The sequence below is a fragment of the Gadus chalcogrammus genome, chromosome 21 (genome assembly GCF_026213295.1).
Source record: "Gadus chalcogrammus isolate NIFS_2021 chromosome 21, NIFS_Gcha_1.0, whole genome shotgun sequence".
Classification (NCBI taxonomy): domain Eukaryota; kingdom Metazoa; phylum Chordata; class Actinopteri; order Gadiformes; family Gadidae; genus Gadus; species Gadus chalcogrammus.
The window spans coordinates 4684563-4699562 of NC_079432.1; the positions used below are offsets into that span (position 1 = coordinate 4684563).

Here is a 15000-nt window from a genome sequence, read left to right on the forward strand (position 1 = left end):
AAATCAATCATACTTCATGTAATATTGTTTGAATAAGTCACACACATCAATCAATTCGGTTTATGTTTCACTTAAGCTGACGACACGCTCAGAGCTAAATGCCGAGGACTTAGGCTTGTGAGCAATGTGACCTTCTTTCACTTTAGTTGCATGTTACGTATTAGGCCCAAATAACTCCAATCCAGGCCTTGCTAAAGTTCTTAATTCAGGCACTAAACAGTTCATATTTGAGTGTTTTATTTCAGATAACATTAATCAAATATTGTTTTTTTTTATAATATGTCATTTTTATAGAGATTGAGGACTCAGTGATACCATCGATATCAAACGCACCAAATCATAGCATCGTTTGTTGACCAATGGCACCAAGATCACTTGTTCTTTAGTTATCAGTTTGTTGCATCAACCATGGCAGCACAATCTCACAAATTGCCTGTTTACCGTCTCTTAAAAGTCTTTACAACAACAGATTCCTGCCTTCGTTTATATACCTTTGTCCACAATTGCGCTCTCGAGATTCAGTAATGTAGTTGTAGCAACACGCACTCAGACAGCCAGTGTATTCAATCCTAGCTCCCGAGCAGAATGTTAAACTGATTAATTAAGCTAATCAAGCTAATTCTGTAATGAATGACCTAAACAACTCCATGTTGTAGTGTTATCGCACTGGCCGAAGAGTGTATTTAGTTCCCTCTAAAGAGCCCGAGTCAAGAGCCGGCCTTACATCGTGTTCCCCAAGTGCTGTTTGCACAGTGGCTCAATTAATCAGAGCCTTAAACTTTAAATGGCCACACACTTAACTAATCCAAGCATCTTCGGAAACGTCCCCTCCTTCAAATAAAAGCAAACCAGCTCCTTAAAAATCATTGTGCCGCACAGACTCTCCATCTTCCGAACCAGCCAATCGCGGAACTCAGATTCCCCCCAGAGCCCCCACCCTCCACCCTCCACCCCCACCCGGGTTCTGGGGGTACGCTGCAGTAGGGGGGTGTCGCTCCGAACTCTCGATAACATTTTTGGTTCTAGCGTGTGGTTTTGGTGTCCGTTTCTTTTTTCTTCATGGAGATGAATGGGAGAGGAGATGTCCTCAGACAGTCGCCGCCCGCCTCGCAGTCACGATGAAGGGGAGATTCATGGGGTGCAGACCCCCTACCCCCCCCCCCCCCCCCCACCCCTCCACCACCACCACCCCTCCCCTCATGACTCTGCTGGGCCTCATTATTTCCTCATCTCCATCACGCGGAGGAAGGAAGTGAGAGGTTGGAGACACGGCCGGGGGCTGTGGGTCTCCCGGCACAGCCATCTATCACACACATCATCACACACGCACGCACGCACACATACGCGCACACACACACACACACATGCTCACATGCTGTCACACGCATACATGTACCTCCATGCAGTCACACATATGTAAACACACACACACATGCGCTCTCATACACACATGCTCACAGACACACACACACAAATACACACAATGGCACACACCACACACGCACACACACATACTCACATGCCCTCACACACACGTACTCACATGCCCTCCACACACACCACTATCCCCCCCACACACACACCCACACACACACACACACACACACTACACACACACACACACACACACACACACACACACACATACAGACACGCTACCTGGTGTGTCACCACAATTTTGCCAGGACACACACACCATGGGCACACACACACACACACACACACACACACACACACACACACACACACACACACACACACCAGCACAGTGGGCCACTGTGAAGCCCCATAGCCCACTCAGTGCCTCCCCCCTCCTCCAAAAGACAGCATAATTGGAAAAACAGAACACCTGTCAGGCCGAAGATGGAGGTCCAGGCAGTAGAGTGCGGCATCAGAAACGGCACTTCAAGGACGACGCCGTGGAGCGATTCTGACGAGTTCCCCGCCGTGAGCCGTCCAAGAGCCCCCCCCCCTCCCCCATCCCAGTTCTCTCTTTGTTTTTAGGGAGGAAAACCTTTTGTGCCTAGGTGAGCAACCCAGTTGAGTTTTGACGAGAGTGCTTCAGTGGCTGTTGTCCTTCCGTATTAAGTCCCATTTGCCGACTTTGGGGTGGCACACTCTCCGGTGGGGGGGAAAACAAGCGCAGGACCTTGAAACGCCTCCGGTGGAGGTGTAAGGGTGGACCCTTGTGAAGGGCTGGTATTCAGAGGCTTAAATGCAGTTCGCCTTAAAAAAGCAAAATTGACAAACAGAACACTGACCAACAACAGAAGCACACCTACACAAAAGACAGCGGAAATGGAATGGCAACACGCACGTTGCGTTGAATGGCAGCACGTTGCGTGTTGCCATTCAATTTCCGTTGTCTTTTGTATAGGTGTGCTTCTGCAGAAGCAGCAGTGTCTGTTCGGTCTGTTTCGGAAATGACGTTGAATTGGAGGACGATTACAATGGTACGGTCCTTACAAAGTAAAATCCAGCTTATTTGGTCTCCTCCGCCTGCAATAGTTTTATGTTCTAGCTCACTGCTCATAGCTTCGCACCCCTTGACCTGGTATATACGATTACGGGGGATCAAGCACAATCGTCTATTGTCTAGGGTGTTATTCACCATAAAGTTCTCGTTTCAAACCCCCAACCTGTAGGTATCGTCGAGCAAAGAGCCCTCCTTGTTAATGAATTAAATTTGATTAAGTGAACTAATATGAGGGCAGACCTCAGAGACCCCACCTAGCTTACAGTATATCTATGGTTGCCAACCTTGATCCGTGCCCAAGGATTATCCACAAACACAATTAACACACAGTTATGGAGGGTTATACTCATTAGAATCCCGAGTGTACCCAAGTGTTCTTTGCTAACAAGGCCATTGACTTCTAAACCCATACAGGCTTTCCCTTAAACGAACATTGCAGTACGGCGTTACGTGACGCTTGGATGGCCTGCCGGCCTGTTGACACTTTAATTGGCATTAACTGCACTAAAGCAGGCCTGATTACTGTAGAGAGAGAGTGAGTTGTATACCATTATCTTTCTACCCTGTGATTGCTCTGAGAGAGAGAGAGAGAGAGAGAGAGAGAGAGAGAGAGAGAGAGAGAGAGAGAGAGAGAGAGAGAGAGAGAGAGAGAGAGAGAGAGAGAGAGAGAGAGAGAGAGAGAGAGAGAGAGAGAGAGAGAGAGGAGCAGAATTCAATCCGAAGAAGAGAAGAAGAGCAGAATTCAATCCGAAGAAGAAGAGAGGTTGATCAACAGTGAAACGAGTAAAGAAAGAGTGCTACAAAATCTATGACTATATGAATGTTATAGGTTGCTAGGAAAAGTGATGCATCTATTATTCACACGAACACAAGTTTTTGATTTGTTGTATCAAACTGAGGCTCCTTGATCGCTGACAGGCCTTTGGAGATCGAGCGGCGGCGGTTTTAAAAACTCCAGAAAGCCCTTGATATCGATGTCTCTTTTGTGCGTCGCGCAAGACGACAACAACTCGAGTTCGGCCGCGGATGTGTTGGTACCCTGACATGTCGTTGCCCGCGACGACCGCAGCACCTCCCGTTCCCGCAGGTAGACAGAGGAGAAGGAGAAGAAGGAGTCTGAGATCAGGTTAAAGGGAGCCGCCACGATGTGCCCAACGCACGCCATGAATAATTCAGCTTGTCAGTGCTGGGTGTTGTTTGTTACCCAGACCGCAGAGACTCCTGCCAAACGCCAGCCCTGACGGAAGTGCTGCGTTGCTGCCCTTTGGAAAACATGTACCCTAAGCTCTCCCCCCTCTAAAATGGATGGCCTGTATATACACGCACACACACAAACACATACACAGACCAGACCACAACACACTTTGCCTTCTTTTCTCCTGAAAGAGATTCCCCAATTAAATTTTCCATTACTTTGCTTCCACAATTTCACAATACACGTTTTTTAATTAACCTTGGACTGTGGTGGAAAAAATGAAACAATTTTAACAAAAGAAAATAAACCTTAAAAAAAAAAAGAAAAAAATATTTTTTTCTTAACAGTACGTGAATGTGTATGAATCCACATTTTCCCCAAGCGATGGCCTCCTCGTAATACTCCCAACAACATAACAGCCTGATACAAGCTCTTCCCGTCTGGCTCCACCGCCCTCCTCTGACCCATAAAATACGCATCAGTCACACGCGAGGCTATTAGCGTAGGCGCTATCTAGCGAGATAGCTCGGATAGCTCCCTGGACCTCCGTGGACCTTCAGCGCTAGCATCTGCCTTCACTCCCCCTGTACGAGTGCCTACGAGTGTACCCTCCCTTCCCCTCTCCGGATAAGCACCTTGGATAGATCCGCCCCGCCCTATCAGACCCCCACCCTCCCCGCCCTATCCGCCCCCCCCCCCCCCCCAGCCTTCCTCCATCACTGGCGCGGCATGACATAGCGGGCGGCTCTGGTCGTATCTCATCGGCGCCTGGGGATGATATTTAGTTATCAGAGATATCTTTTTTACACAGACGCCGTCATCGGAAAGGACCTTTGTGAAAAATGGATTGTGTGTGTGTGTGTGTGTGTGTGTGTGTGTGTGTGTGTGTGTGTGTGTGTGTGTGCGTGTGCGTGTGTCCAGAAAACTCTCATATCCTGCAGTGCAATAACATTGTCGAACTGAGCAACAACAGCTGACACCAAATTGATACGGCAGGCAGCTGCTAGTTATTGTTGGCCCAGCCATGAGATAGAGGTCACCAAGCAAGGGGTGGTTGAGAAATGGGGGGGGGAGGAGAGAGAGAGAGAGAGAGAGAGAGAGAGAGAGAGAGAGAGAGAGAGAGAGAGAGAGAGAGAGAGAGAGAGAGAGAGAGAGAGAGAGAGAGAGAGAGAGAGAGAGAGAGAGAGAGAGAGAGAGAGAGGGGCACAGACAGTGAATAACCCGCGTGATCCACAGCGGTTCAGTCGTAGCCCCCCCCCCCGCCCCCCGCCCCCCACAACATTAGAGCAGATGCCATATATCACCAATATGGCTTATTAACCCCTCCGACCCGAACGGATGGGATGTATACACTGAGGCACGGCTCGGTCGCGGGTGGAAATGGCGTGCGGTTGATATGATCCCCTAAGGCGTCCTCCATGTGTCATGTTGAGCTGTGTCTCGGCGGGTTTGTCCGTTTTTTCCCCCTCTGTCGTCCCGTGTCGTGTGTTGATGTCATATTATCGTGTTGCGCAATACAATCCCGCGTAGGTACGCTATGTGTTGTATGGACGCTTTGGGTGTCGCATCGAGCCCGGGTTAGGACCCGCTCGTTTTGATTTGCCTCCTCTTGTTCTGACAGTCTCACACACACACACACACACACACACACACACACACACACACACACACACACACACACACACACACACACACACACACACGCCTTAGGATACACAGAGGAGGATGGAGAAAGGAGTTCTGTGCTGCCTAGGAGCAGCTGTCTGTTCGTGTGGCGATGGCATGGGCCAATGTATTATTCTTTTCAGGGTTTGGTGGTTCAGCCTTTTTTTGAGATTCTATTTTACAAGAAAAAAATAAAAAGTCCAGGGGTGCCGAAAGAGAGAGTGAAAATAAAGGGTCAAGCTTTCTCAGGTAATAGCTTTTACAGTCTGTTATGACCCCTCCCCCCCCCCCCCCAACACACACCCACACATACTCACATATTGCCCCACATACATGCTAACACACACACACACACACACACACACACACACACACACACACACACACACACACACACACACACACACACACACACACACACACACACACACACACACGCTCACTACACACTCAAAAACTTACAGTGTTACACACAAAAACGCACACAGACACACACAAGCACACACACAAGCACACACACACACACACACACACACACACACTGAGCCATATTCCCTCCACAGTGGCCCCTCCCAAAGACAGCAGGCTCTCCCCTTCCTAGAGATGGTTCTGCCGCACGGCTGCTACATCATCCCCTTATTAACCCTGGAGCAATTTACTGGCTTTTTATTTATTTTTCAGCTAACCTTAGCTGCCCCTGTTTTCCCATGTCTCCATCAGTTCAGTGTTTATGCTTTCTCCCCCCCTCTTTCTCACTTTTCTCCCTCTCCATTACTCTCTCTCTCTCTCACTCACCTTCTCTCGGTGTTGCTGATGGTGATGAAATTCGGGACACCCACGGGTGCAGCCGATCAAGGGTGTTGGGGGGGGGGGGGCGGTTGGGTTGTGGGGGGGAATTAATGGCGGTGGGCCGGGGTGGGGGGGGTGACATATGGCCCAACAGCCTGGATACCGTATGGATGTTGGCTCCACAAATGACTCCCCTGGACTAGATAGATCATGAAAGACATCAAAGAGAAGGAGGAGGATGAAAAAAATAAAGAACACACTACGCATCCCCGGGGACCACCGATGGAATGGGATTGGGTGTGTGTGTTGTGTTGTGTTGTGTGTTGTGTGTATGTGTGTGCATTTTAAAGAAGGGTGAAATTATGTAATGGTGTGTGTGTGCATTTAGTTTAGGGTGGAGGAAATTATGATATGTGTGTGTAGGTGTGTGTGTGTGTGTGCATGTTTAGAGTCGGGTGGAGGAGCTACTTTGTGTGTGTGTGTTTGTGTGCATAATCTAAAGTAGTGTGGAGGCGTTAATTTGCGTGTGTGTGTGCCTATACGTGTGTGCGTGCGTGTGTGTGTGTGTGTGTGCACGTTTAGAGCAGGGTGGAGTAGGTACTGTGTGTGTGTGTACGCGCGCGTGTGTGTGTGTGGGTGGGTGTGTGCGTACGAGGTGTCTACTGAGAGAGGGAGTACAACATAAAAGGAGCCAGCCGGGGGTTTGATGTGATAATGAAGCACCTTCCTCAGCTTCCCTCCACCCTCTTGTTTTGCCTTCATGCCCCGGCCGCGCACCCCGTGTCTCCATTTGTCCGACAGCGGGCGGAGGGTAGGCCTGCCCTTACAAAAATGAGCGTGAATGAAAGAATCTCCTCTGCTGTATAAACAAGAGTCTCCTGCTGCTCTATGGAATTTTTTTTCCCCCCTTTCTCTCCCCACCTCTGCCGAAACACATTTCCTCAGAGATCACATTTCCTCAGAGATCACATTTCCTCAGAGATCGGGACGAATGGAAAAATACTTAATCCAAAAGGTGGATCCAAATTGCAAGCGCACTTGTGAAACATTAATCTCGCCCTTTCAAAGATGCTCGCCGGCGCGACTCCCACGTGCCCCAGCGGCGCATGTTTGAACATTAACGCGCTGACACACCAGCCCCCCCCCCCCCCCCGCACCCGCACCCGCACCAGCACCCACCCACTCACTCCCATCCACTCCAAGACACCACTAACTCCATCACTTCCCTTCCTAGCCTTTGCTCATCTATCAGGAGAGAGAGAGAGAGAGGGAGAGAGGGGGGGAGAGAGGGAGAGGGAGGGAGGGAGGGAGGGAGGGAGAGAGAGAGAGAGAGAGAGAGAGAGAGAGACAGAGACAGAGACAGGGAGGGAGGGAGGGAGGGAGGGAGGGAGGGAGAGAGGCTGTGACAGAGAAAGAAAGAGAGAAGCAGTGAAAGAAAGAAAGAGAGAGAGAGAGGCCCTGACAAAGAGGGGGAGACTGAGAGAGAGAGAGAGAGAGAGAGAGAGAGAGAGAGAGAGAGAGAGAGCGACTCACCCTCTGAATGTTTGTGAGCGTCAGCGCTAGCAGTCAGAATGCACTGTGGCCAAGGTTAGCCCACTGGAGCGTTTAGCTGAACATGGGAAGATTTACCGGCCCGTGAACCAGTAAACCTACAATTACAAACCCCTAACAACTCTGGCAAGGCAAGCAAGCCTCGACACTACGCTTTTTCTCCTGCGGGCCCGGGGAGTTAAGCTCCACAATCAGCCGAGCAAGACGTCGAGAGGTAATTGCACAAGAGCGACATGCGCAACATCCTTACGGGAGACGAAAGGGGGTGATGGCGGAGGTGGAATTTTGTTTGAAATTCATCAAATTTTAATCCACTGCTTACATTTCCATATTTCCATATTTATCTCTTTGCGCCGCTAACATCCACTCTTCCCCTTGCATATCATTTGGGCCTTAATAATAGCTCAAGCCCTCGCCGCACTTGGCATTCACACACGCACACACACACACACACACACATAAACACGCACACGCACGGCCATCGAAACAGCTGCACCGACAACCCCCCTATCAGGTGGGTTGTTTAAAGACACTTGTACCCCAGGGAAGATAAGGTTGTCAATGTGAATCTCTTTGTTTCCTCTATACTTGGTAAATTGACTGTTGGGAAACAGGGACGCAGTTTAGTCGTTAAACTGGGACGAGGCCCATATAAGATCCATACACACTCTTTACCTCCCCCTCGCTCTCGCTCTCTCTCCCTGTCTCTCTCCCTCCCTCGCTCTTGGAATTAATCAGTGTATTTACTTAGCACTATCTGCTCCAGTGAAAATGGCCCACTCCATCGCCCTGTCCCCCCCACACAGTGTGTCTTGCCCCCGCCCTGTCCTCTCCGATCCAGAGGGGATTGCTCTTACCTGTGCCACTGTAATGGATTCTGGATGAAGTATTGACTGCTGCTAGATTTTGATTAAGGGGCTGCAGCGCAGAACATGTCTTTAATGAAACTGGGGGAATCAGCATTCCCGGGATGGCTCCTGTGGTTTCTTTTGGTTTTTCACTTGCTTGTGGCCCAATTGCACCCTGATTAGGGCGAGCTTTGCCCGGTAAATCCACCGCTAAGCCAGAGCCTCTGAATTAAGGGCGTTAATAATACATGGCGTCGATGTGTCGGTCGTTCAAAAGAGAGAGAGTAATGGCTCAAATGTGGGCCGTGGTCGCGGTCGATGATTTGCGAGTGTAGCTTCAGTGACTCACTTATTCACACACTCCAATTAGACGCTCGTTTTTTTTTGTGTCACTCGATCACGGGTACACAAACACAGTGCCTGTGATAAACCACGTTTTTTTTTAATGCCTTGTACAAAAGGTCAATCTTCATCTGTATGCATTTGGAGTCCGAGTGGTAACTAACGCGAGCTCCCCTCATTCTCTACCTTCGCTTAAATTGCCTTTTTGGCCGCATTAGGAACTGATTGCATCTCGGCTGGAGATGAAAGGGGAAATGGCTAGCTCCCCATGTACGCTTTGAGCGTACAAAATGGACGCAATCTAAAAGGCAAGTATTAGCATGTTAAAAAAAATAACACCATTTGCCAGGGCTTAATGTGATAGCCGTGTAAGATGATTAACTTTCAATCCGTCTAATCAACCACCAGCGCTATTTCAAATAACTCGGCTGTCAGTGGTCGGGGCCAGAACTTCCCCTCCCGTCTGATCAGTCGAGGCGAATGGAGAGTCCAACAGATGTATCAATTCACAGAGGGGCTAATCTCATTGGGGGGGGGGGGCATTCGTTTTATTTTTGCTGTTAGAGCAATGGTGCTCACAGTTCACGGCGGTATATATTCTTGACCCCTTCCTCTCGCTCTGACTCCTTCCCACTCATCCTCCTCATACTGTGGCCACGCGCTAGCTGACTGCTAAAGTCATCATGTCCTTGTACACTACTGATTTATGTGGTTTTGAGTCAGTAACCCCCCCCCCCCCCCCCCCCCACCACACACACCATTCCCACTCATCAACCTCCAGACTGCTGTTTGCTAGCTCGCTATCCCCGATGCGATGTGACCTTCAACCCCCCTCTGAAGGCTCTCCAGCTGCCGCAAAAGGGTCGTGGGAAACGGTTTTCTCTGTCGAACACGGTGTACACTCGATCTGAATTACGATTTTGTACTACCCAATGGGGAAAAGGAAGCAGGTCGCACTGTTTGCTCATCGTCTCATCCTCGCGTGACGACAGCGTGTCCTGAGTAGAGGATGTATTTTTGGTGTTCTATATATGAACGTGTTTTATTCTCAGTGTTATATTACTGTGAATAAGGCTACAGCGGTGTATCATATTTACCTATTTTAGAGAGGATGTCATGTTGCATAGGGCTTAACCGTGCTGTGGCTTAACACTAGTTTACTCGGTAGTTGCCTTCGTCTGTGCCCGTTCTTGAGCTCTCCAATGCTGGGTTTAATCCTGTGCCTCCTAGCACACCTGACAGTCAAACACTGAAACCCGACACAGGGCCGAATCCGGTTTCCTGTTGTGGCCGGCGTGTGGCTCAGGGGGTGGGCCTTGTTGGCCTGTAACCGGAAGGTTGCTATAGTTCGATCCCCTTCTGCTCCTAGTGTCCATAGTCGAGGTGTCCCTGAGCAAGAAGACACCTCACCCTAACTGCTCCCGACGATGTGGCTGTCACCTTGCGTGGCTGACACCGCCGTCGGCGTGTGAACGTGTGCATGATTGGGGGAATGTAAGGCAATAGTGTAAAGCACTTTGAGTGGCCGCTGGCTAGAAAAGCGCTGTTTATTGAGTACGGTTTTCACATCCAGTGGCTTCATAGCAATCTTAGTATTTGTTAAGGTGCTTCATCGCATTAGATCATGTAACAGAACCCTCGACGGAGACAGCAGCCCATGTGCTGCTTCAGATGTCCTCTCTAGCACCATGAGCATCTCCTTGCAGCACCATCACCACCACCCAAGAGCCACTGTCCACTGGCTATAAAGGCGCTGTATAAATGCAGTCCATTTACCTTATTTGTTGTGTGTGTTCGCTCCGCAGACCAGTTGGAGAGACCTCTCTCTCTCTCTCTCTCTCTCTCTCTCTCTCTCTCTCTCTCTCTCTCTCTCTCTCTCTCTCTCTCTCTCTCTCTCTCTCTCTCTCTCTCTCTCTCTCTCTCTCTCTCTCTCTCTACCATCTTTACCTTATTCGTCGTGTGTTCTCTCTGCAGACCTGGACGACCCGGTGGTGACGGTGCACCAGAGCATCGGCGAGGCCAAGGAGCAGTTCTACTACGAGCGGACGGTGTTCCTGCGCTGCGTGGCCAACTCCAACCCGCCGGTGCGTTACAGCTGGCACCGCGGCAGGGAGGTGCTGTCGCAGGGCTCGGACAAGGGCGTGGAGATCTACGAGCCCTTCTTCACACAGGTAAGAACTCAGGGAGCACGACGCAATGAGGGTTCGATCAGTCGCCGGGGGTTACGGCGGGCGAGGGGAGATCAAGAAGGAACAGTTAATGAACAGTTCACTAATGGTCTATTAACATTATTTCATGCAGGTCTAGTAACCCATTCCCGTACAATGAAGTAACAGTTAATGAACAGTTCAATCATTTTCTGGTAGTAATCATTTGTCAACATTTACTTACAATGAAGTAACTTAACAGGCTATTTATTGATTGCATTCATGCATACTTTTTTTTTTTTTACCACAAACTAAGTTTATGAACAGTTAACTAATGGTCTAGTAGTCACCAAACGTGTGCTCTCACACACATCTAACAGCTCTTACGTTAACTAACATGAAGACATCAGCTGATGACCATGAGATCTTCAGTCAGTGATTAAACTGAACATCAGACAGTGTGTCTGACACCATTTCATCCTCGTTCCCCTGTTCGTAAAGAATAATCCACACATTGACCGTCGCAATGACTCTTTAATACATGACTTTAAGTTGTGCATATGAATATTTAATACCAAGATAACATGACTCAGTGGCTACATAAAACAGAATAAAACGATAAAACAAATTATAAAAACATGTTAAAGCCCTTCCATATGCGGCTGTATCATCACTCCAAGTAAAGATCATGGTCCTGTTTCAACGAAACTTTTTGTAATGTAATATTCCTTTTTATTGAGTATGGTTTTCACGGACCAACAGTAGCTTCATAGCAGCCCTAGCATTTGCTAAGATGCTATATTGCATTAGAGATGTAACAGAGCCTCAGTGGAGACAGCAGCCCATGTGCTGCTTCAGATGTGTTCTCTGGCCCTATGAGCGTCTCCTTTCAACACCACCACCACCACCACCCTCACCGCCACCACCACCGCCACCACCACCACCACCACCGCCCCCTTCCCAGTGTTTCCTCTGTCTCCTCTGCATTATCAGCCCCTCCATTAAACCTTATTAGGAAGGCGAACCGTACCATTAACGAAGCCGTTCATAACCCCCGGAGACCCTAAATAAGATCTCCCGCCAGCCTAATGTCCATCTTCTGGCTCCCCTGAACATCAGATCCGGCAGAATGCTTCTGGGAACCCGTCGGTACCGACGCCTGTTAGGACCGGTATTCTCCGGCTCAGTCCGGTTTGGCTTCTTATGATTTAGGCCATAACAAGTTCCTGTTCTATTCCCTTTGTACTCTCTCTCTCTCTAACTCTCTCTCTCTCTCTCTCTCTCTCTCTCTCTCTCTCTCTCTCTCTCTCTCTCTCTCTCTCTCTAACTCTCTCTCTCTCTCTCTCTCTCTAACTCTCTCTCTCTCTCTCTCTCTAACTCTCTCTCTCTCTCTCTCTCTCTCTCTCTCTCTCTCTCTCTCTCTCTCTCTCTCTCTCTAACTCTCTAACTCTCTCTCTCTCTCTCTCTCTCTCTCTCTCTCTCTCTCTCTCTCTCTCTCTCTCTCTAAACCCCCTCAGACCTCTCTCTCGCCCCTCTCTCTCTCTTGTCCTCGGCTGACCACCTTGTGTCTGGATCTCTGAATGTTTCAACGAGCCTGCAGACAACAGAGAGCAGAGTGCCATTTCAAACTCCGCAGTGGGAACGCCGTCGTAATTAACAGCGGCCCCAGAGCTGCACTTTAATTATAGAAACCCTGCTATTTCCTACCCACCCCCCCAGTAATAATAAAAACAGCAGCATAATCGCGGCGACAATGGCGAGCTATTTGGCGGTTTGGTGTAACACTGTTAGCTCATTCTCGGTTTGATATTTTTGTTCAAGTATTCAGCAGACGACCATTCAGAGGCTCTTTGTACAGATTATTTAATCACCGTCCAACCCACTCACACCCCTCTGTAACGCTCTCTCTCTCTCTCTCTCTCTCTCTCTCTCTCTCTCTCTCTCCCTCTCCCTCTCCCTCTCTCTCTCTCTCTCTCTCTCTCCCTCTCCCTCTCCCTCTCTCTCTCTCTCTCTCTCTCTCTCTCTCTCTCTCCCCGCTCTCTCTCTCTCTCTCTCTCCCGCTCTCTCTCTCTCTCTCTCCCCCTCCCCCCCCTCTCTCTCTCCCTCTCCCCCTCTCTCTCGGTCACACAGGCCTCTCTCATGTCTCTCACAGCCTTTTCCCTCGGTTCATAATTGGGCCCCCACATACAGCTGGCTCCCCTACCTCCCAGCCCCCAGTGTCCATCCCATATCCCCACCTCCTTCACACCCGCTCAATGTGTCTCTCCCTCCCTCCCTCCCTCCCTCCACCCACCCACCCTTCTGTCCATCCCTCCTTCCCTCCCTCCCTTCCTCCATCCCTCCCTCCCTCCCGCCCTCCCTCTCTCCCTTCCACCCTCCCTCCCTCTCTCCCTTCCACCCTCCCTCCCTATCTCCCTCCCTTCCCTCCCTCTACCCCTCCCTCCTATTCCCACAAACCAGCCTCTGCATCAAGTTTAATCTCGCCTTCCAAAGAGGTTGTCTCGTTCCACCCCGTCCCCCCCGCTGCGTCCAGAGAGAGACTCTGTAGCATCACGGCCCCGCCCCAACCCCCCCGACTCCCCCCTCCCAAAACCTCCCGAGCTGAGAGAGAGAGAGAGAGATAAAGAGCCAGAGACAGAGAGAGAGAGTCTGCATTAACCTCTTAGTCTCTAATCCGCCGTCCTCAGATCCTCCTACGAAGGACGACGGAGCGGCCCGTGCGTCTGCTGCCACGTGGCGGGGTCCCCCGCTGAACCCAGCGTGGGGCCCCCCCGGCTCAGGGTCTTAATCAGCAGCCAGCCCTCTCCCCTCCGCCTTTGACGGCGTCTTGCCGGATCAAAGCCCGGTCTCCCTGCCCCCCCCCCAAGGGCCGGGATAGCGATATGATCCCCTCCTTCTTTGAGGAAGTCGTCGTCCTCCCCAGTACCGCCCCCCCCCCCCCCCCCACCCGCACGCCTGCCTTCCCAACGTTCCGCAGTTCCTTCAGTCACGGAAGCAGTGCTATTGCTCCCTCACTGGGGGGCGGGCAATCCCGCCGGCGATGTAGGGGACAAATCTGCAAATGAGATGCCTCTCAGCGGTCCAGCGCATCGGTTACTCACAGTTCATAGTCGTAAGCTGGCAGCTAATAGTTGTTCTACAGAGGACCGCCTATGCACATTTGTTCACTGGGACATGGTCAGTATGGTAAACGGCCAATGGACCGTCATCATAAAGCGTTTTTTTCCTAACCAGTGGCCGATCGGAGAACCCTGCAATCATTGGTTTAACGTTCACCCACTGGAAGGCCCATCCGCACGCCGACGGCGAGTTGGGGGCTGGCGTCTTGCTCAGGGGCCCCCAACCTCCCTAGCGAACTAACAGCCTGAACGCTGCCAGTCGACACATTGGACCTCCTGAGCCACTGCTGCCCCATATTAATTCAATTCAATTCAATTGTATTTATAGCTCTAAATCACAGGTACATGCTCAAAGGGCTTAACAGGCTATTTGTTTATGCATTCATGCATTCTCTTTTTTCTTTTTTTACCTCAAACTGAGCTAGAAAAATGGTTGGAAGTGACTGTTGGAGGTCCGCTGTATGCGATGACATCAACATCCTCCATGCCCGCATGTGCATCCCCCTGGCTGCTATCGAGCCATCGTACAACTGTGTGTGTCACCTCCCCTCTGGGCTCTTCATTTCCTACGTTCCCTTTTCCCTGGCGTTGTCACCCGACCATAATGAGCTTTTTCCTTGCACACATTTGCACACCCCTGTTTTGGTTTGATCCGAGCTGCAGGGGGAGACAAAGATCCTGAAGCTGAAGAACCTGCGGCCCCAGGACTACGCCAACTACAGCTGCATCGCCTCCGTCCGCAACGTCTGCGGCATCCCCGACCGCAGCGTCATCTTCAGGCTCACCAACAAGACCGGTACGTTCTGCGCTGTTCTGAGCTAGTCCAGCGCTGTTCGGACTGTACCACTGCTTTTATTTGTATTAACTT

The 15000-nt window shown here is 50.3% G+C and overlaps 1 protein-coding gene across 1 annotated transcript in view; it reads left to right on the forward strand.

Moving 5' to 3' along the window:
• Nucleotides 1-15000, forward strand: part of LOC130374897 (MAM domain-containing glycosylphosphatidylinositol anchor protein 2-like) — a 183221-nt gene that overhangs the window by 100124 nt on the left and 68097 nt on the right. Inside the window, exons 9-11 of the mRNA XM_056581873.1 lie at nucleotides 7780-7890; nucleotides 10841-11037; nucleotides 14796-14928. Of these exons, the coding sequence (XP_056437848.1) occupies nucleotides 7780-7890; nucleotides 10841-11037; nucleotides 14796-14928 (441 nt within the window). The remainder of the gene's footprint in view (nucleotides 1-7779; nucleotides 7891-10840; nucleotides 11038-14795; nucleotides 14929-15000) is intronic.